Source organism: Ammospiza nelsoni, chromosome 1 (assembly GCF_027579445.1).
Source record: "Ammospiza nelsoni isolate bAmmNel1 chromosome 1, bAmmNel1.pri, whole genome shotgun sequence".
NCBI classification, from domain to species: Eukaryota; Metazoa; Chordata; class Aves; order Passeriformes; family Passerellidae; genus Ammospiza; species Ammospiza nelsoni.
In genome coordinates this window covers 15737015-15759796 of record NC_080633.1, presented here as the reverse complement: position 1 = coordinate 15759796, position 22782 = coordinate 15737015, and the positions used below count along the sequence as shown (strand labels likewise).

Below are 22782 nucleotides of genomic sequence, written 5' to 3'. Positions count from 1 at the left end.
GGTGTCTATTTAGTTTATAATTTTTTTGTTTATTTGTTCATTAATAGATTAATGTAGGAGTCCTCATGCATTAGGAAGAGATCTAGTGTGGAATTTCTCCAAATTGTGTAACATACGTAGACAGTCTGATTTTTTCTTTTGATTAGGAGCTCCAAAGATGTTTCGCTCAATGGAACAGCTTGAATTCTTCCATTCAAAAAAAAGAAAAAAAAAAAGTCTGCTTCTCCTGTCTGACAGCTGTTTTCTTTTATCCTTTGACACAGCTCCAGGATGACTGACAATCTTTCTGGCAATTCATGTGTGTAGTGATTAACACACATACTTTCTAGGTCTGCATCTTCAGAATTTTCAGTAGCTCTGTAGACTCTGAAGCTCCTGGTATTTGCTGGAGATAAAATCCAAAATTAAGACTCCTGTAAGGTTAAAAACCCAAATCCACATTATTTTACTCCTTTCTGCCTCTCCCTAACTTCCCTCATATCATAATGGAAGTCAGCATCCTTTTCAAGTTTAAAATATTTGGTTTGTGTATGAAATTTTACTTGTGGCTTCATTAGGTGTTTATTAATTTCCTGCCCAGGTCTCCTTTAATATGTTGTTGTGGTATTTTCTATCAACTCTTCATCCCAGAGGTGGCTGTGCTGACAATGGGTGGAGACTGGGTGGAAGAAATGAAAGAAACTTCTTCAGTGTTTTTCTTTAAAGCATTCAAAGGCTTTGACAGATGAGGAAATGATACTGAATAGATTGCATGTTGTTATTTCTATTGAACATTTTGGAGTTCTAGGGAAAAATCAGAGTATTTAATCTTGATTATCATGGCTTGCAGTCCTGTTGTCTGTCTGTCCAGCTCTTTTTCCTGATAAATGGAGAGGAAGTGTTACTGCAGAAGGCTGCAGAAATATAGTGGCCCTAGTCCTTGTACAAACTTTTTCTTGGTTTGTCTTCATTCTTCTGGCTAATGTCTGCTGATCCTGGTAAATGTTGAAAGCTACAAACTCTCTATATTAGAGTGTCCCCTGCAGTCACAATAGTTTTTATATAAAATGACTTATTTATTTAGTCTGATTGATTTTTAAGAAAATAAAAAATAACAATATCTTCTTGAAAGGAGAATAGTTTTTATGTTCACAAGCTGGTGCATACTTTTGCATTTTCCTTCTGTGGTACTCTGACCTAGAGTGGTATTAAAGCTTGAGATTTTAATTTATTTTTTTCAATTCTAGCAGCTAGGTTGTGAAGAAAAATGATTAATAGAATCAACTTGAAAGTAATTCTAGAGTTGACAGTCCCATGCACTAAAAATACTTCTTTGTTTGACTTCTATGCAGTGTAATCCCTGAAATGTTGATAGTTTTTAAAGATGACTATATTAAAGTAACAGTCCTTTGGCCTGACCTAGCTACAGCAGAGTATGTAAATTCAGTTTCTTCCCTACCTAAAGTACCATCATCAATCTGTCTGTGTGAGAAGGGCACTGAGACAGTGCTCCTTCTGCTTCTAATCACTCCAGCTGTTGGCTGCCAACCTCCAAAGCAAGAAAGGAAAGCTAAGGGTGACCTAGGGGGAGAAAAAAAGGAGGGAGTGGTGAAGATGATCAGTCCTTGGAAAAATATTTAGGAGAGCAAGCTGACTTAAGATCTAAAACGAGCAGCCTCTGGAGACACTGCTAATCCTGCCTGGGGAGCTGAGTTACTGTAAGAGACTGATCAGGAATCACCCACTGAAGTTACACCACTTCTCTGTTTGTCCCTGTGCCACCTGCAGATTTGCACACCTGGAAACATCTGCTCATAGTCAGTAGTGATGTCACCTGTGTAGTAAGTCATGGCTCAAAAGAACAAGGCCTGGAAAATGATTTCTTACACAGAGTGAATTGTTAGCTTTGAGTAGAGGAGTGCCATCTGCCCTGGCTGGTAGTCTCATTAAAAGGTCAGAGAGCACAGACCAAAACCTTGTGCTCCCAGTGTAATGGGGCAGCAAGACAATGAAGCCCTGCAGGGTGTGGGACTTCACTGTAGCAGCTTGTTCCCTGCTCCCTTCCTCTGCATCTGGCAGCTGAAATGTTCCACCAGTCTTTAGCTATGTCTCTAGCAGGTTTTTGAAACATCTCTTTTTTTCTTTCTTTCTTTCTTTCTTTCCCCCAAAAAGCAAAGAATGGCAGATAACCAGGAGAGTCAGATGACCATTGAGGAGAGGAAACACCTGATTTCAGCTCGAGAAGAAGCCTGGAAGTCCAAGGGAAAAGGAGCAGCCAATGACTCCACACAGTTCACTGTGGCTGGCCGAATGGTAAAAAAAGGTCAGTGACGAAATGATCCCAATATAAATAAGACACCTCTTATCTGTCTAGTCAAAATAAAGTCAAACTAAAGCAATGCAGAAACTGCATCTGTATTTAGCAAGAGGAAGACTGTTTATCTTCAGCTGAATAATTGTGTCATGAGGCTGTTCACTTTAGTTTCTTGTGGGCGTGGTATTGATCCATTTTATTCTGCACTGTTGCACTGCCCTCCACTTATCACTGGGCTCTGTCTGGCTGGTGGAAATCTACCACTGCAACAGGGATATATGTTTTGGTTTTCCTTCTAATACAACCCACAGGACATAGTCAGATTATTCTTTTTTACTTCCTTTGAAAACCCAGCTGCACTGTCTAGAGAATAGTTGTGAAATCGAGCTGTTTCTGTTGCTGGCATTTCCCCCACTCCTAGGATCACTGGGAATATTTAGCAAACAAGTATTGTTTTTATGGATGCTGTCTTGGACAACAGCTTGAAGTGTTATGTTTGGCTGAAGATTCCCTGGTTCTGCATAAAACCACAGAGTAGAAATGACAAGGGAGCAATGTTGACTTTTTTGGGATCTCTTGAATTCAGTCACTGTTTCCAGATCTAATCATTCTTCTGAAGTGGACAGGAGTCTCTGAAGGCTGCACATGGTAGGAGTGCAGCTGTTCACACAGCATGCCTGGGAAGATGATAGCTTTGGGAAGAAGGCACCTAAACTGATCTTTTGTGCTTAATGACTACTAGGTTTTGGGTTGTTACAGGGACTTGGTTATTAAACACAACAACAATGAACCTTGAATTAAATTGCAACCATGAAAAAAAATTCACTGTAGGGCAAGGGCAATACTGCAACAGGAGTAAATGCTTGCAATCCAAGCCACAATCTGTTGGCAGACAAACAGACAAATGGTATTAGGAATTGCCTCTGTTAGTAACATATTTTAGCTGCTGCTTACATTTTGCTGCTAGAAATGACAGTTGGTCACTATTTAAAGAGTAGCCCTTTTTGAAGGGTCACTAAAAAAACTGTTTAGAGTTCAGAGCAGACCTGCTCTTTGAGTTTTGGGTTTGTTGGTTTGTTTTTTTTTTTGTTTTTTTTTGGTGGTTTTTTTTTTTTTTTTTTTGCAAATAGTTTGGTCATTGGAAAGGAAAAGAACGAATAGAAGAGCATTTGCCCTTCTTAATAAAAAAATTATCTTGCAAGGATCTCTTTAGGTGCTGTGATGATTCTTTTGAAGAAGTAAGGTAATGCAATGACAGTGAAATCAATAAAAGTAGCCCAAGTTAGATGTGTACTGATTTATATCCTGAAAGAATAAATTATCATTATGAGTTTTTAATTTAAGAGATTATGAAAAAGCAATGCAAAATAACATCTTTGTTATATGCATGTGCACAGATGCTGTATTTTAATTGCTTCTTATGGCTGAAAATTATCCCGTCCTAATTGGAAGGTGATCCTCTCCTAAGCAGTTCTCTGTGGTCTTGTGGATTATGTACTGGTAGAGCTGCTTAAGAGCTGTGTTCTCTTGAGTGTGTCTTGAGGAAGGCTTAACCCACTGACTTAAAATCTGCTGGAATTTTGAGTCTCTTAGGTAACAGAGGAAAAAAATTGCTTTTGGAAAAGCTACCTAATAATATTCCAAATTTAACTTGGAATTTAACGATGATGACAATTATATTGCTACAACGTGCAGTAAAGATAATGGAAACATGTTTAGTATATGTTCTCCCAGCACAGTATTGGTTTAATCTGATCAAAATAACTAAAGGCTTAAGCTTACATGGCTCAGTAATTAGTAAGCTATGGCTAAGTGGAAAATAGATAATAGAGAACAGTATAAATGTCTGTTTCTCCATTTACTGAAAGTCTAGGCAGCAAAAGTTAATAGGTGCAATTGTTTGCCTCAGTATCCTTTTCTACCTAATAAAACCCACGACTACTATAGAGTGCAGTTCTCTTACTAGACCAGTGTAGATTCACATGACAACTAAAACTAAAAAATCTATCCTTATTTTACCCACTGGGTCTAGAATTAATTGCTTTATGATAGTTACTGAGAAGGATGGAGGAGAGTACAACAAAAGGAGAGCGTAGTGCTTGATGTGGTGGAGATTCTAACTTCCATTTCTACTTCAATTTCCATGTATACTTAAAAACTGAACAGGGACCAAGAATTACTGTGAAATCCAGGGACAGCATTCACAAGTCAGATGCATTCTGTTATGTGTATTCATAGAGTGCTTAAATTTTAAAAAGGGAGCAAGAGAGTGGTAGAGGTGAAGGTGCCTAGCAAGATCATGGTGACTTCCCTGCTAAACTTATCTTTTTTTTTCAGAACACTTCAATGTTTATGAAGCTTGTGGCACAGCTGGAGCCCAAAATGTAGGACAAATGATCTGCTGCTACCTTGAAAAGGAGCAAAATTAATATATTCCAGAGACAGCCTATATCTTGCGTTAGCTTGTTAAGAGACACTGGGAAATGAAGCTTTGTGAATGGGGTGGTTTCTGAGGCTACTGTTGAATAAAGGAGCAGGGAGGGCCCTCTGCCATCTCCAATACAATGGCTGGGGAAGTGTGCTGGCCTGTAGGAAGTATCCAGGCTCAGCTGCTTTCCCCAGATAGCTTCTCTGTCGTCCCTGTTGGAAGCACAGGCTGACTCATGGCTGCATTTCCTGTGCTCTGTGTCCCTGTGCAGGCCTGGCTTCCCCAAGTGCACTGACACCAACAGCATCCCCTTTCCGGCAGAAGTCTACCACCCCAGTTACAAAGCCCTTGGAAGGTAAGAAAGAAAAATGGCTGAAATAGGTTCAGGCTTATTTACTTCCTGCCAATTAACAGGTTTTATTTTCTCATTTGCTTAGAAATTGAAGCCAGGCCTGACATGCAGTTGGAATCAGATATGAAGCTTGACAAGTTGGAGTCATTCTTGGGAAGGCTGAATAACAAAGGTTGGTAGAGTTACAAAGGGTGGCAGTATATCCACCCTCTAACTTTAGTAAATTGATTAAAGTGCCCCTTAGTTAAAATATCTGGTAGCAGAAACTGAATGTTTCTTTGCTCAGACTGCATTTACTGAAAATTTTATTTTTGTGATTCAGTCTTTGCTAAATTTTAAAAAAAGCCTTTTGCAATTGTATTACAAGTGTACAGTAAAATAAATCACAGATGCCTAAATAACTTTCTTAACTCTCTGGAAACAGGGATGTACACATCCTTTTGTAGGGCAGAATTTCCTAACAGCACACAGCCAGTCTGAACCATATTGCCATATACAGTGAAACATCTTTAAATGTAGTTGAGTCCTATTAAAATCAAAATAGGATACTAAGCTGCTCCCAAGCACAATTCATTCACTTTCCTGCTTTTTTGAAAATTGACTGTCTGTAGCAGCTCATCAGCTTCCCTCACAGCCTGTTGACTGTTTATGAAGCTCTCTAGAGTTGTCTGGTGTTTCCATCTCATATGTCTGTCCTCCATTTGTAAGACAAAAATCTTTATTACATCTCTATGTAATTTGTAGTGTAACAGATACCATAAACAAATGTATTTACATTTCAGTACAGGAGGCACTAGCATAGAATAATGACTGTGCCACACTCACTTGTCTGAAGTAGTGACTTTTCCTCTTGTGATTCTAGATCTTTTCAAAGGCAGGAATTACACAGTTGGAGGCAAGATGGAATATACAAAAACTAAAATGCTTACATCATCATACTATAGCAACTCATTTATAATGTCCAAGTTTTCATTTAGCTTTATTTCCCTACCATTTTGTATAATGGTTATTTCATATGAGTTGCAGTTCACTGTTTTAATGTTCTTTATCAACACACTTTTTCTACCATCAATTAAAAAAAAAACTAACACACAAAAACCCCAACAAAAACCAAAATACCACCACCACACTGAAAAAAAAATTACCCAGGCAACTACCAAACAAGCCATGTTTGCCTTTTCTAGACTTAGAAACTCTAGTATGGTTATTTACTGGGTGAGGTGTTTTTTTCTTGCAGTTGCTGGGATGCAAGAGACAGTGCTGACAGTTACAGGAAGGTCTGTAAAAGAGGTGATGAAGCTGGATGATGATGAAACATTTTCCAAATTTTATCGCCATGTGGATTTCCCTTCCTCCTCAGTGCCTTTGGACTTTAATGAGGACTTCGATGCCATCTTTGATCCTTATGCACCAAAGTAAGAATTACTTTTCCCCCATTGTTTTGAATGCTGAGACAAGGGCAGTGTTCAAAATGTTCAGCTCTAAGTCATCCTTATTGGGCACGTTCATTTCTTCTGAAATCATGCTCCTGCCTGAATTGAGGAATTGATCCTGATTTATTGTCATTAGATGATTCTGACTAGAAAAATTACCTGATGATTATAAACACTGCTTGTTTTTCAGGTTGACATCTTCTGTAGCAGAGCACAAACGTGCAGTTAGGCCCACACGCAGAGTCCAGTCCTCCAGAAACCCCCTGAAAATGCTTGCAGCAAGACAAGATATTCTGCATGAGTATACTGAACAAAGACTGAATGTTGCCTTCATGGAGTCAAAGAGAATGAAAGTAGAAAAAAGTAAGCCAGCAGGATGATTTGTACAAGACACCATCTTGCCTTTGTAATTAAAAAAGAAAAAAAATCCCAATGCAAAAAATGGAACTGAAGGAATGGAACATATTCTCTGAGTGGCAATAAATTGATTGAGGTATAAGGTGAAATACAGACTGCATAGGAGACCTGGAGAGAAAGGCATCTGTGATTTCCTCATGGAAAGCTACCTATAGCCACCTCCTGTGCACAGATTTAATTATTTATTTTTAGCACAATCACCTTGTGCAGAGGGGGAAGAGAGAGAGCCACGATGCCTGCAGGGTGAGGAGGTCAAGGAAAGCAGATCCAACCTCATCATGCTGGGGTGAGAGCTGGCAAGAGTAGATGAATTTTTGTTCAGATACACTGGCCTCAATTTTGGGTCCTAATTTTCTCTCAGAAAGTGGAATTAGCCTTCTTGACTCCTTCTGATTAATTTCCATACAGGATCAGTGCTTTGTGGCAGGGCTTACAAGGTGTTTTACTTGTGAATTTGCTTTTTCCTGACAACCAGACGGACAACAAAGACATCACTGTAAAATTTATTCAAAGATTTGTCCAGCCACTCTTACATTTTGGGGTACGAGTTTTCCTTACTACACTTGAGTAAAGAAAGATCATTTTTAACTATTGATTGTATTGATGAAAACACTAAGTATATATGTAATACTTTGTTGCCATCTCATGAGAAGGATTTCCCTGAGTTATAAATTCAAAAAGTGTCTTGTCTTTGGTTGAACAATAAACAAAAGTAGACAAGAATCTGACTGTAAGTTTACAGTAAAACATGGCTAAGACTTTGAAATGTAAATGAGTGTTGCATCACACTGTCTCAGCCAAATTTTAAGGGAATTACAGTTAATTAGCCTTGTCTCTGTGCTGTCTTTTATTATTAATGACTTAAAAGGCATTGAAGATCTGCACAGTACTTCACAAGACATTGGGTAGGACGGTTCCTAGTAAAGCTGGTATTCATGCCAATTCTGACACTGACAGTGTACTCTTGGATATCTAGAAATTAAGATAGTCCTAAACCCACAAATCTTTGGGGTAGTGGTTAATGTGCCTTTACTGTTGCTATGGAGAAGAAGAAAAACTGGAAATAATGGGCAGAAATTATTTTCTTAATGCAGCAACTAATTTTTTATTTTTTTTTTTTTTTTTAATTTTACATCTGTCTGTCTTTCCTCCAATTTCTTTTCATGTACAAGTGTCTACAAATTCAAATTTCTCAGAAGTAGCACTTGCTGGCCTGGCAAGCAAAGAGAATTTCAGCAACATTAGCCTGCGGAGTGTTAATCTAACAGAGCAGAACTCTAACAACAGTGCTGTGCCATACAAGAAGCTAATGCTCCTGCAAATTAAAGGTATGCTGGAACTGCTTTTACTTTCCATAAATAATAGGCTGAATGTAACATGTGGGAGTTGCTACCACATTTAGATGCTTAGCTTGTTCTAAATCTTCAGGATCCCAAAACCTGAAAAAAATAAGTGGTAATTGTGTAAAAAAAGTTAAACCTTACAAATAGGTTTGCATTGGTCCACTGGCGTGTGTTTCCCAAAGAGAAAACAATATTTCAGAATATTTCAATATAAATTCTGGCTATCCCCTGTGGAAATTTTTTAAGTGTCCCACTCTTCCAGTGCTCAATATAATTTGGAAATGATGTGACAATGTTCTTGCTCCACTTCCCCTTATAGTTCATAGTAGCATATCTGATTCTGCAAATAGCAAGGTTTTAGAAAGCAAAATTCTTAAAATCCTAAATTCTTAAAACTTTTTACTGCCTACAGAAATTGTGCTATGACTTCACTTAAGCAAATGTAAAAGGTTCTGGAATTTTGCTGCTGTCTGCCATTTACTTAATTAATTTCTTTCCAGAAGGACACAGAGTTGTTAAAGCAAGAACAGGAAATAATAGAAATATTAGTTGATAGGAGACAACATTTATTTTGTTTCCTGTGAGTAAACTTTTTTTCCACAGTAGTAGTCTTTTAATTATTCTTAAACAGTCTGTTTCCACATATTTTGCTAAATGTGCTGGGATTGTTTGTGTTTCATTCAAAACAAATTAGATCGTGGCATTTGATAGTAGTAGTTGAAGGAATATAATTAGCTTTGTTTTCTCTTTAGGAAGAAGACATGTTCAAACAAGATTAGTTGAACCAAGAGCCTCATCACTGAACAGCGGAGACTGTTTCCTGTTGTTAACTCCACATTTATGTTTCTTGTGGGTAGGAGAGTTTGCAAATGTCATAGAAAAAGCAAAGGTCAGTACTGTTGTGAGGTTTTATTTATTATTTATTTTTAGAACCTTTGCAATATGTGTCTCTGATAAAATTGAGCCTTAGTGCCACTTCTCTCAAAAAGTGGCATGTAACTGATAGTCTGTGACAGGGAGATATGCAGGATTCCTGAAAATATGTTTTAGGTCATGCACTGAATGAAAGCTGGCATTTGTGAAGGAGTGTGTAGTTTGTGGAGCTGCAAGAGAAAAAAGGATATCCTCAGGATACAGACTAAACTAAAAAAAAAAAAAAAAAATAGTCTGAATTGCAGGATGTCCTTTTCATTCCCATGTCCACTGAGATCAGTCTTGCTTTAAGGCAAATGAAAGAATGAATGCATTTATGTAAATTTTTTTTCTAGTGTCTGTTTATTTAGTGCAATAAATAATAACAATTTCTTCTGCTATTTGCTGTATTATATCTCATTTGCCTTCTCACCGAGCAAGAATATTGCACAAGTATTCCAAAGACTTAAGCAATCCTGTTCAGATAACTGTTAATCTCTTAGGCTTCAGAACTTGCAACTTTAATTCAGACAAAGAGGGAACTTGGCTGTAGAGCTTCTTATATACAGACTATAGAAGAAGGAATAAATACCCATACCCACGCAGCCAAAGACTTCTGGAAACTCCTTGGTGGACAGACAAATTACCAGTGTAAGCATTGTTATAGTTACAGTATCTGATACTCTACCACAATAAAATAGTAGAGTTGGTTCTCTTTAGTAAAGATATTTGGAGGTTAATTTTTTGTTTGTTGTTTTTGACAATCTTTCCCTTAAGCCGCTGGAAGTCCTGAAGAAGACGAAATGTACGAAGCCGCAATAATAGAAACAAATTGCATTTACCGCCTTGTAGAGGATAAACTCATTCCTGAGGATGACTACTGGGGCAAGGTGCCAAAATGTACCCTGCTACAACCAAAAGAGGTATTGTGCCACTAACTGCTCCTGTGGTAAGTGCAGGAACATGTGTGTTGTGCATGTTGTACAAGTGCAGCTGGTAATGACTTGCAGTAACTGCAAATGCTTGTGGAGAGGATCGCTGAAGCTGGGTCCTCTGTGTTTCTGAAAGGCTTTTCCATACTTTGCTTTCCAGAGTGTGCTGCAAGGTCTCAAGAAATTATCTTCATAGTAAAATACCATTTTAGGAAGTGTAAATCTTTTTTGTCAACAGTGGCTTACCCCAGAGCCATGAAGTACAAAATAAGTTGCACTTTGGAAAAACAAAACAAAATAAAACCTTCTTCTATTTCTATCCCTAGCTGACTTTTCATCTTCCAACAAATATTTCACCCATCTAAGTCAGAAGGAGAGCAGGTTTATAAAATGAGGATATGATGCATTTTCTTGAAAGTATTGAAGTCACTGCCTTTTTGCCTATATTGTGTGTTCTGTCAGCCCTCCCTGGCTGTAGGACAATGCATAGGTCTGAAATGTCAGAGAAAGCTGCTGAAACTGGACAGCTATCAGGCATGCAACAGAAACCAGACTTTTAGCAGTAAGAGCTCTCTAAGCTGCTAGTGACTTCAGCTACATAATGATACACATCACAGCATTCCCCCTACTTACTTCCAGTCATCCTCAAAAACTGGACATCACAATGCCGACCACTGGCCTGTCCTTACTTGCATTGCAGTGCTCTTTGTTACCGTCTATACAGAAACTTGTATTTGGAGGATTTTCTGTTCAGCACAAGAAAACTGGAGGATCAGGGTATCACCTAACCTAATAGTAGGTTGATTTTTTTGTTGTTGTTTGATTTTGATTTTAGGTGCTGGTGTTTGATTTTGGCAGTGAAGTATATGTATGGCATGGAAAAGAAGTTACTTTAGCACAAAGAAAAGTGGCATTCCAGCTGGCAAAACACTTGTGGAATGGCACCTTTGACTACTCCAATTGTGATATAAATCCTCTGGACCCCGGAGAATGCAATCCCCTCATACCCAGGTATTGTAACTCAAATTAGTCTCATTGCAGATACATAGTTTTCCTGCCCTCTTTTCACAGTGTTTATTTTGATTCTATATCTTTTCTTCCCTTGCACAGAAAGGGACAAGGACGCCCAGACTGGGCTGTATTTGGCAGACTCACAGAACATAACGAGACAATACTGTTCAAAGAAAAATTTCTTGATTGGACAGAACTGAAGAAACTCAATGAGAAGAATTCTAGTGAATCCCTTCACCAGAAGGTGCATATAATAAGCATGCTAGGTATTTCAAACTAGATGACTTAGTTGGGATGGCAGTCAGGGAAGTTTGTGCTCAAGGATCAAGAGCACATTTTTTATCTTGTGGGCTTTGATCTAGAGGTCAGAACATCACCTCCCAGAGTGAACCCACAGAGTTGTTTTATATTATTATTATTTATAGATTATAATATAATTATATCTTATGCTTTGATTATATCTTATATATAAATAATGATATATTTATTGTTGTTATTCTTATTAATATATGAGCCAGGCAGCTCAATGAATACTGCTGAGGTGGCTATGACAGGGCTTCAAATGATGACAAGATACTAAAGTACTGAAATATGCAGGAGTTAAAATATTTGACTGGAACTGTGTGGCAAGGAGAAAAAAAATGCTGTGCTCAAAGAAATCCCTTCTCTGTGTTTTCTGACAGGAAGAATCCAGATCTGACTCTAAACCATATGATGTCATGCTAATGGTAGCTGTGCCTCAAACAACTGTGGGCACGGTCTTAGATGGAATGAATATTGGCCGGGGTTATGGACTGGTAGAAGGAGAAGATGGGAGGCAGTTTGAAATTATCACTGCCTCTGTGGATGTCTGGCATATCCTGGAATTTGATTATAGTAGACTGCCTAAGCAAAGCATAGGGCAGTTCCATGAGGGAGACACATACGTGGTGAAGTGGAAGTACATGGTGAGCACTACAGGTTAGTGAACAATTCCATTTCATCCTGCTGAAACAGGCAGAAGTGCAGCTAAAATTCCTGCTGTTAGTGGTGACATCCAGACCTAGATTCCCATGGATGTGAGGCAGTTTGAAAGGTTAAGGATGCTAATTTCGCCTTTCTAGGTCATTAAAATGTAAAGTTTCGTATTTTGTTTAAAAGAAAGCAGTAGAAAATAAAAAAGTTGTAGTTATTTTTGATATACCAGATGTAATGCTTCCATCTCTGCTTTTACCCACCATTGGTGGTGTACATGTTCACAGGACAGTTCATTAAGCCCACAGTTTAACACCAAAATAGTTAGGCAACTGGACTAATGGCAGTGGTCTGAATGTCTAGCAAAAGAGATAGGCTTAGCAACAAGAAAAACTTTTGCTGGTTATGGAGATCAATAAAACAATGCCAGGAAAAGCCCTTGCCAGCTCATTGCCCTTGCTATCCCTTCTGCTGTTGCTGGAAACCCTTTGATCTGGATTTGAGGCTCAGCAGTGTTCTGACAAAGAGCCTGAGAGCAGCAGGCAAAGCCTGAGAACCAGTCAGCTCAATAAGCCCACTGGAACTCTCCCTTGTGGCACTAAACTAAGAATAGGTGGTTTTTGTGGTAAGTTAAAAACAAATAGTCTAAAACTGATTGTTCCAAATAGAGTTTATTAAAGTCAGTTGAAAGCACATAACAGTTATACAGCTTCAGGCTTTTAGCCAAAAAAATGTAAGTAGGTCTTAGTCAGGATCATTGAGATCAGATACTGGCAAATCCAAGAAAAATATGAAAGCTTGTAAGTCTTGGGAGAAGTGGGTAACACTAGTACTGAACTGTAAACAGACTTCTAATCCAAATGGATGAAAACATATTCCATCACTCCAAAACAGAATAAATTTTTATGTAGGAGGCAGTACTTTTATGGGCTGAATGTACAGATAAGAATGAAACCCATAAATTTTAAAGTAAGTAGTGTTTTGAGTATTCTCAACTTGAAAAAAACAGGATGCTTTCTCCTAAGTGTTTCACTTGGATGCTGCTCAGCACTGCTGGAATCAAGGCAGATGTTTTAACGTTTTTTTTTCAAATCTGTTTTAAAACTCTTGGGGTTTTTTTAATCTTTGATTTCATTCTAACTGTTTATTCTCTATTCACTGTAAAGAGTGCAATGTTCTGTAAGTAGTTGTGTTGTGAATCTCACTTGCTGTAAACATTATTTGCTTATCATAACAAGTAAATGCCGACTCTTAAGGAGAAAAAAAAAAGCAGCTCCTCTCCTGCTGCCAAAGAACAGTGTGTAATGTGGAAAATCAGCCATAATGCACTCTTCTTCTAACATTACTGGACAGGCCATTTCACATGCAAATTGGCTCAAATGCTGTCAGTTATTTTTCTCCAGATAGTAACAGGTCTTTCTACATCTCTTTCTGCAGCCAAGACAGGCATCTCTGCCTGTGGGCTTACATCCACCTGAGGAGACAATGCCAGCTCTGCATGGGGACACTCTGGCTTGGAGACTTAATGTTCCTCCAATTGCACATTTTTTTCTTTCCTGTTCTGGATGGGATAGTGCTGAGCTGGCAAATGAGATGAAACCATGTGCTGTTTAAACCTATAGCCAGAATATTTTCTTCAGCATGTGCTCTCTGTTTCACAGTTGGAAGCAGACAAAAAGGAGAGCAACAAGTACGGGCTGTTGGAAAAGAGAAATGTGTGTATTTCTTTTGGCAAGGAAGGCACTCCACAGTGAGTGAGAAAGGAACATCAGCTCTCATGACAGTGGAACTTGATGAAGAGAGAGGAGCACAGGTGAGCTTCCTAGATGGCAGATCTGGTAAGATCTGCCTGTCTGGATAGCCATGAACAGTAAACAGGAATTATCTTCTTTGCCTTTCTGTAAACGTGTTCTTGCCATTACAAACACAGACCTCAAAATTACTTTTGACATTATTCCAATTGCCAGAGACACATAAGCTCCTTTATGGACTGTCATTCCCAAATGGTGCTTCTAAGGATATTTCTGAAAAGGCTGAAGGAGAAGGTCTTTTCTCCCTTCTCTGCAGGAATAGGTGAAGCACAGTTGCACAGATTCATGCCATCCTTTCAAGTGCATGTTCAGAGAGCAGGACTGTCTTCCTAGTGCCAAGGAGAAGCACTTTTTGCAGGCCAAGGCAAAAAAATACATTGGAAATTTTGAATTTGCTTACTTTGTAATTACATATTAATTGCATTGTTTGCAGAGATTCTAGGAAATGAAGGTGAAGCTGAGAGGACAGGCTAATTTGCTTTGTCTTTAGGCAGACTTGGGCTTTCCTGTGGCTTCACTGTTACCAGCATACAAGATGGATGGATTAAAGTTAGTTTCTGTGCCTTGGTCCTGCTTTAATTAGTTTTTTTAACAGCAGCGTAGAAATGACCAGCAAGACAGGAGTTCATAGAGGAGAAATATAAGGGCCCTTGATCAAGAGTGTGAGAGTCTCTGCAACATAGCTGATTTAGGAATTGGCTATATCAGTTTCATACTCTTCATGCAATGTTTAGTGAACAAAGAACATGCATGTTATCAAAGAAACCAGTTTTATAGCAAATTTTGAACCCACTTCAGTTCCTATGTTATCTCCATAATGGTTTCAGTGAACATCGGTCAAGGTGGACAGGTTCTGTAAATATTCATAAAATTCAAAAAAGGTTAGTTTAAACCAATTTAAATTAAAGTTCATTTGGTATTCCATTATCCTCTGAAACTCAATTGTTGGATTCCAGCTAGAGTTTCTTTTAATATGCAGGCCACATATGGAACCCATTGCGTGCTGATGTATGGTAATTTAAACAATAGTCAGCAGTTGTAAAGTAGAAGGAAAGCTATCTTTGTGGGTGGCCATAACTATATAATTTTTAATAATCTATAGAGACCAGTTTTCCTGAGTCTGTATACTTCTTTTATTTTTTTAATGAAGAGTGGTGCGTTCAATTTCCAGGTACAAGTCCTTCAAGGGAAAGAACCACCGTGCTTCTTGCAGTGTTTCCAAGGAGGGATGATTGTGCATGCTGGAAGAAGGGAAGAGGAAGAAGAAAATGCACAAAGTAAATTATTGTTAGTTAAGAGTTTCTGCCCCAAAATCCTTTTTGAGCTGTTGTGGAGAGCTTTGTATTCAGCCTCAACTACCCTACTCGGTAGAAAAGAAAAATTAATGCATGAAACTCTTGAGACAGCTTTGTAATGCTTTGTTTCAAGGTAGCCTTTTCCTTCTTTGAGCAGAGAATGGATTTTGTCACCCTAGAGCATGCTGACTTGATTGTATTGATGCACATATAATTTTTTTTAGTTTGATTTTGCTTAAGCCAAGTTCCATTTGCTTTAAAGTATGCCCTTTTCTACACAGTCTGGGGAGGAAGAGTGTTTTTATGAGCAGTTCTTCTGCTCCAAAGAAAGCTCTAAGCTTTTATTCCCCAATCACTGCTTTTTGTAAGATATTCCTTGAATGCAGAAGGAGAATTTCAGTGGAAGTGTAGCTTGGAGATGCTTCAGTTTTCACTTGACTGTGACCTTATGTTCCTAAGGTGCAGAGGGAAAAGAGAGCTGAATAGGAGGAATACTGTGTTTGTTTCCCTTCTTCACCATATGAAACAGCAGAACTTGACTCTTCTGCTCTGTTAAGCTCTTCAGCTCTCAGTACTTGTGCTCTTGTAGCAAGGTTTTAGAAGGCATCTCTTCTGCACGGGGTTTCTGAAGTAATGTTAGCCAAACCCAGTGCTTAGCTAATTCATTCTGTCACAACATAGCCACGCAGGAGGTGAAATTCATCCAGTATGAGAACAACTGTTCCAGAGTAGGGGTTTTAAATTTTCAGTCCCATGTGATTTTATAATAGTGCTGCTCTGTTCCTGTCTTCTCCAGGTGATTGGAGGCTTTATTGTGTGCGAGGAGAAGTTCCCAATGAAGGAAACTTACTTGAAGTAGCGTGTCACTGCAGCAGCCTGCGTTCCAGGACATCCATGATTGTCCTCAATATCAACAAAGCTCTCATCTACCTGTGGCATGGCTGCAAAGCACAGGCTCACACCAAGGATGTAGGAAGAACAGCAGCCAATAAAATAAAAGAACAGTGAGTGTCTGATCTATATTTTGGAGACGATATATAGACTACCAATTTACTTGAAGTAGTCTTACTCAAAGAAAATTTGAAATAAATAAAGCTGTCCTCTAAGTACAAATGCAGCATGTGTATGCTTTGTCAGGAGGAGGAGTGAAGGTTGGATGGTTTGGTAGAGTGTAGAAAACTCATATCCTGTAATTGCTTTCACAGGAGGTCAAATGCATTTATTAATAAACTCATAGAATGGTTGGAAGGGACCTTAAAGATCATCTAACTCCAGTCTCCCTGCCATGGGCAGAGATACCTTCCACTAGACCAGATTGCTCAAAGCCCCATGCAACCTGGCCTTGAACCCTTCCAGGGATTGTGCTGACCCCCCATCACTCTTACAGGCACCTACATTCTTCCTACTGTACTAATTACAGTTAAAACAAAGTCGTTTTCCATTTGGAGTGAGATGCTAAACAACTGAATAGCAAATCAAAGCACATTCAATAGCAGGATTAGAATCTAGCCTTGTGGGTAAGAAAGGGAAAATTAACTTGGGAAAGCATGTAAGGAGAACAGCAGCCATTACAAAAGCAGGCAGTGACAATCCCTACTGAGAACTCCTGTGAGCATCTCCTTCACTCTGGGAATGGGATCCATATGCTACAAGAATAGTTGTTGAAATTCCCTGTCTTATTTTTGGATAATTTTTCAAAGTGCTTGTGTTGGCCTGAAGTGTGCAACAAACCTGTAAGGTACTTCTGGGGTCCAGTAATGCAAGTGGCCAGCAGCTTTGTGTGTTAGGTGTTTTTGGGGCAGGAGCAACATGAGTCCACTCTCTCTTTGTGTTTTATAGGTGTCCACTGGAGGCAGGGCTGCACAGCAGCAGCAAGGTGACAATTCATGAATGTGACGAAGGGTCAGAGCCCTTGGGATTCTGGGATGCCTTGGGGAGGAGAGATCGGAAGGCCTATGACTGCATGTTGCAAGGTAGATCTGCCTTCCTGGATTTGGCACTCACATTTTACTCTACTGGTGTACAGTGTTGTCAGATATAATGTAAAGTTTTTGAAAAATTTTTTAGTTGTTGAGTTCTTCAGAGAAATGCTTTCAAAAATCTTACTGAGTTAAGTAATACTGTTCTAGAAGGAAAGTACTGGAAAAACCAAGTGTTTCATTTAGTTCTCCCCCGCTTCTGCTGCCCCTCTGTATTCAGGCAGCACATAGCAATAGTTAACACTGTTACAAATATATTTTGCTTCTCTTCTGAAGGAATTTAAGAGGCAGTTCTCCTCACATTCCTGTCCAGCCTTTGCTTTGAAACTGCCAACAAAGGTAGCAGGGGAATTGATTTGCCAAGTGGAAAATTTGTCAGCTAACTCTGCAATGGGCTTGCTTCACTTAAGCTGCAGAACAGCGGGTTATGAAATGGCTGATAGTAACTAACCAGGATCAGATTCAGACTGATGGCAGCCAGCCCCTCAGCTCACCTTTTTACAGCTGTTGCTAGTCCCTCAAGACATCTGGTTGTCTTTCCTGATTTTTCAAAACCCAGAAAATTAACAGTAATTTTTAAAGTGTATTGTTAGCTTTTACAGTTAAGTCTAACATTTTTTGTTGTGGCTCTTCTTAATTTTTGTTCTTTAAAGATCCTGGAAAGTTTAATTTCACGCCCCGCCTGTTCAGCCTCAGTAGTTCATCAGGAGAATTCTCAGCCACTGAGTATGTTTACCCTTCAAGAGACCCTGCTGTCATCAATTCCATGCCATTCTTGCAAGAGGATCTTTACACTGCCCCACAGCCAGGTATGTGCTTTAAAATACTTAAGTAACAAGAAAACAGATGACTGTGTCCTGCGTTGGGCAGTATCTTAGTAATTGTAAGCACTTCTAACTTGATATATCACAGGAAAATGTGTGCATGTGATGCTTATACAGTAGTAGGCAGTAACAGTAATTTTTCCATGATGAAGATGCTGAGAAATAATCAAGTGTATATATGTATGCCAGAAGCTCGCTGTAAAAATATGTTGTTTATATCAGAGAATCAGAGTCCAGTTGAAGTTTAGCTGGATAATTAACAAAGAAATTGATAAGATGTGAAGTGATCCTGTTGTGATGCTGACAAGCGTAAAAGACTGGGGTTGTTCAGGGGATTACAAAAACTAGTAAGTAGCTAATGATGGATTTTTTATTTTCTGACTGTGTTGACACAGCCCTCTTCCTTGTTGACAATCACCATGAAGTGTACCTGTGGCAAGGCTGGTGGCCTGTGGAGAACAAAATCACTGGATCAGCTCGAATCAGGTGGGCTACGGACAGGAAATGCGCCATGGAGACGGTGCTGCGGTACTGCAAAGGTAACAGACTGCTGTGCCTGCTCTGAGTGTGTCACACCTGTCCATGCCTCCTGTCCTCAGCTGAAAGGTGCTCCCTCAGTGTTATCAATAAGCATTTGAAGATACATTGCCCACTCTTTCTTAGCAAACCATTTGTTTAGTAACAGCGTTGTTCCCAAATTGCCAAGATGCTCTACTGACTCTGCCCACAGTGGAAAGGCTTTATTTATTGTGTTACACCTCAGAATCACAGTTTAAGTTAACAGTTTAAACATTCTCACTAAGCCTCCAAGCTTAAGCTTAGTTGTTCTTGGCAGGACACTTCTGCTGAGCATACCAGAAGGTTTCATTTACCTGAATTTGGCTAATTTCAGACCATCACACTCTGCTTACTCTATTCTAAGTCTGCTTTTGTAAGATAAGAAAGGCTCTGGGTTAGAAGGAGCTGTTGGGGATTTTCAGCATATATGTTTTAATCTTTGCAGTCAGATACAGTAAAAATACTGAAAAACATGTTAAAAGGTCCCATATTAATTAAAAAGAAATCCTGGAAAATTTATTCTTTCTGCCTTAAGCTACTTCAGCTTTTCAGGAAAAATTAAATACCCTTAGGAGGTAGCTTTAAATAGTGGGTGAGATTGCAAAATACTGTACCTTTTGTAATTTCTCCCTCCTTTTCTTTGTATTTTGACTATTTTTAGGAAAAAATGTAAAGAAGCCGCCCAAATCCTATCTAATTCATGCTGGCCTAGAACCTCTGACATTCACTAATATGTTCCCAAGTTGGGAGCACAGGGAAGACATCGCAGAGATCACAGAAATGGTAAATCTTTTCATTGCATAATCTGTTTCCTATTGCTAGTAATTGTGCCTTGTGTTGTCAGTTACACTGGTTGTTTCCACTGGCAAGCCCCAAGATCCAGAGGATAAACTTAGAAAGCACAGTTCAGAAGTCTGCATAGGGGAAAAAAAAAACCAGCAACACAGCTAAATTCTGACTGGGAATGTGTATATCAGAGGCATTGCTTTTTGATTTTTCATGTAACTTCTCATATTCTTTTTTTGTTAAAAACAGAAGAAAAGTGTTACCTGAATCATCTCTTAAAAAGAGATGTGCTGGAGTTTGAGCTTAACAGATTAGCTGTTTCAGTCATGCAGCAATGTGCAGTTCTGGTCTGTTCCCCAGATTCAAAGTGCAGGGGAACAAAACACCTTTCAAAGGATCAGCTGGCCCCAAGGGCTTTGTTACTGACTTCCTCATCTGGGATTCAGAGTCACAGCCAAATTACATGTAGCTGCTTTAAATCTTTCAGTCAAAGGGCATCTCAACATAAATGACATTTTCTGTTTTGTAAGTCTTCTGCAGACATCCTTAGTAGAAAATGCTGGCTTCATGACTAAAAACAGATTTCAGCCTTAAACTGAGATTCTGGGAAAACAGGATGTCCTTCTGCTAAGTGCAGACCTGTTTTTAGCTGTGAAATTTTTGTAGGGCAGCTCTGTTGGCCTCTGTGCACACCTGGACATACAGCTTTGTGCTCAGGCAGGGCAGGTTATCCCATGCCATCTGCAGATGGCCATGGGCACAGCTGATGCTTTCAGCATTGTGATCCTGTTCTGTGTTTTCTCCTTTCAGGACGCTGAGGTTTCTAATCAGATAATACTTGTAGAGGATGTGCTGGCCAAGCTGTGTAAAACAGTGTATCCATTAGCAGATCTCTTAGCTAGGCCTCTGCCTGAGGGAGTTGATCCACTGAAGCTTGAAATTTATCTTTCAGATGAGGACTTTGAGGTAAGGAGAGAATAGGTGCACTGTTACTCTGTGCATCTATGCCTAACCATGCAAGAGGGTAATTTGCTGGTTGTGCTACTCATCAGTTGTTTTTGCTAATAGTACATCCTTTCATTTTAAATGCAGGTTGCATTAGAGATGACAAGAGAGGAGTACAATGCACTGCCATCTTGGAAGCAAGTTAACCTGAAGAAGGCAAAAGGACTTTTCTAAGCTGTGTTTATGGAAGTGAGCACTAAAGGGATGTCCACTCTCTATGTCCTTTAGAAGAATTGTACCCTACATTTACAGAACAAATAAAAATAATTCGAAGTTATTAGTGACTACCTATCTGGAGGTGTGTAATATTATAATAAAAGGCCAAGAGAATCTTTGAAAATGGAATTCAATTTTGACTCTTAAAGGTAATGTTTTTAAGCTCCGTTCTCCTATGCACTTAAACAGTAGTTTCTTGAGCTACTGCTGCAGGTGTCCTTTGGCTATATCCAATACTTGCCATTTTTGTTTTTAAAGAAGTTCTCTTTGTAAAGTGTTATTTTGTTAGTTTGTGGATTACAAAGAATTTATATTTATATAAACACATAGAACAAGTATTTAACAATGCAATATGTATTCACTTTCAAGACTTCCATGTCAAAACTACAGAAAAGTAGCTGATGGCAGTTGCTTGTACTGAATTAGCTATACCACCAATATGTATCTCCTTTGCATTCTGAAAAGTTTCTCTTTGCAATAGTTAATGAATTGTTCTCAGTGCTGCTTCAGGTGCTAAACTGAAAAAAGCATTTGTATTTATAGCATGGATTTCTTGAGAAACTATGCGAATCAACCTTTATACTTTATTATCCAAAAATGTATAGTGCCTTGTTTTTTGTGTACAGTTTATATACAAAAAAAAAAAAAAGATTGGTCTGCATTTTGAAGATGGCTTAGAACGGTCTCCTATGTTACTTTTATAATAGTAGAAATAAAAACATCTCAGTTTCTAATCCTTGTTGTAAACATTAAACATGTCTTTTGTGATATAAGAACCGAAAGGAAAAGCTTCTGAATAAACTCTTAGCGATGCTCTGACTTGTCACTAATTTGTACTGTAATCTGTACTAGCATTGGAACCTCCCATAACATAGTATTTTCTCAAAATATTTTAACCTTTGATATCTGTGGGTATTGTACAAAGTTATAATTTGAGAAGCAGATAATGTAGAAAATAATCAATGTATGAGATAAAGTTGGGCAGAACTTTAATGCTGAATGTTGGAACCTGTCAGTCACACAACTCTGTATTCTTTGGGTTTCCCTGTTTTATATATGAAACCAAAATTATTATGCTGGTTTTCAAAATTTGAAAAAATCTTTTCAACCTTTGTGCAATTGGGAGTAAAATTTGAATTGAAAATTAGCGTTGTGTCTATTCTTTCAATAAGCACTGAAGATAAAATTTTTTTCACTCAATTAATTAGGACATTGAATAGAATCTTCGAGTAAATATTTGCTTATGGTTTGAAATGTTTTTCAGGCATTTGGCATTTCTATAACAAGCTGTGTGGTTCTCCTCTGTATCCTAGTGGGTTTCACATTTTCATTCCTGTCTGCATACCTTTCCTTCTGCCCTGCAACCATTTAGAGCTGCTCGTGGTGATATCTCAGGTTTTAGCTTTTCTTGGGGTGGTGCCTGTTGCTGCTCTTGTCATTCTCCTAGGCCAAGGGACTTGAAGTGGGACTGTTGAATGTGTGAGGTGTGGATTTCTGCAAGATCTGCAATAAATATTGCTTCATAGTTAAAGTGAATCTTGTTTTGACAGATGGACTGGTAAGTTGTAACCAAGCCTTTAAGTAAATGAATTAAAAACTCAGAAATACATAAGTACTATTCACCTAACATGAGATATTACAGGTGAATTTTTAGCAGTGGAGCATTTCCTTTCATGTGTGGGTTTCTGTCAAGAACTGAAATGAAATAACCCAAGAAAATGTTAGGAGCAGTATTCAGAGCCAGAATGCTTCTTACATACATGCCAGCAAAAAGCTGTTTAGATGCCAGTTCCTCAGAGGTCCTCAGCTGCATGTATACACTGTTAGTTTGAAAATGCAGGGCTTTATAGTGATAAGTTTCTAAAGCCACTGCTGTATTCATCTAAGCATTTTTGCACCCATATATTTTCCTCTTTCACCCTCCCTGGTGATAAAATCAAGCAGGAATTAGGTTTTGATTATTCATGTTCAGTCTGTACCATGAGGGTAGCAGGTTCCTCTGTTTTGATTTTTCTCTCCAACCGAGAGCTGATTTGCATAGCATGATTGACCTTGGTTTTCCCTCTGGCAGGGTAGTATCATTTGCTTTTGTTTCTTGAAAACATTGTCAGCCCTTAAGTGCTGCTGAAGGGCAACATTCACCCACCTTAAAGCCTTTAGAATCTCAGCTGAAAGACAAGAAGAGCCAGCAAGGGGGCTGCAGGCACTGAAACAACTCGCTGTTGTCAGATCT

At 38.7% G+C, this 22782-nt stretch overlaps 1 protein-coding gene across 21 annotated transcripts in view; it reads left to right on the top strand.

Annotated features, from left to right (window-relative positions):
• SVIL (supervillin) overlaps positions 1–21696 on the top strand; it is a 134113-nt gene extending 112417 nt beyond the window's left edge. For 20 of the 21 annotated variants that reach the window (XM_059468589.1, XM_059468597.1, XM_059468577.1 and 17 more), the window contains 21 exons: positions 2152–2302; positions 4993–5076; positions 5159–5245; positions 6311–6488; positions 6697–6869; positions 8096–8251; positions 9019–9155; positions 9682–9829; positions 9956–10101; positions 10946–11121; positions 11221–11365; positions 11805–12081; positions 13737–13888; positions 15058–15163; positions 15978–16185; positions 17021–17154; positions 17814–17969; positions 18380–18523; positions 19204–19325; positions 20139–20294; positions 20421–21696. In XM_059468589.1, the coding sequence (XP_059324572.1) occupies positions 2152–2302; positions 4993–5076; positions 5159–5245; positions 6311–6488; positions 6697–6869; positions 8096–8251; positions 9019–9155; positions 9682–9829; positions 9956–10101; positions 10946–11121; positions 11221–11365; positions 11805–12081; positions 13737–13888; positions 15058–15163; positions 15978–16185; positions 17021–17154; positions 17814–17969; positions 18380–18523; positions 19204–19325; positions 20139–20294; positions 20421–20507 (3123 nt within the window). In that variant the 3' untranslated portion in view covers positions 20508–21696. The other variant, XM_059468629.1, reaches the window with a different exon arrangement.
• Positions 21697–22782: the final 1086 nt, after the last annotated feature.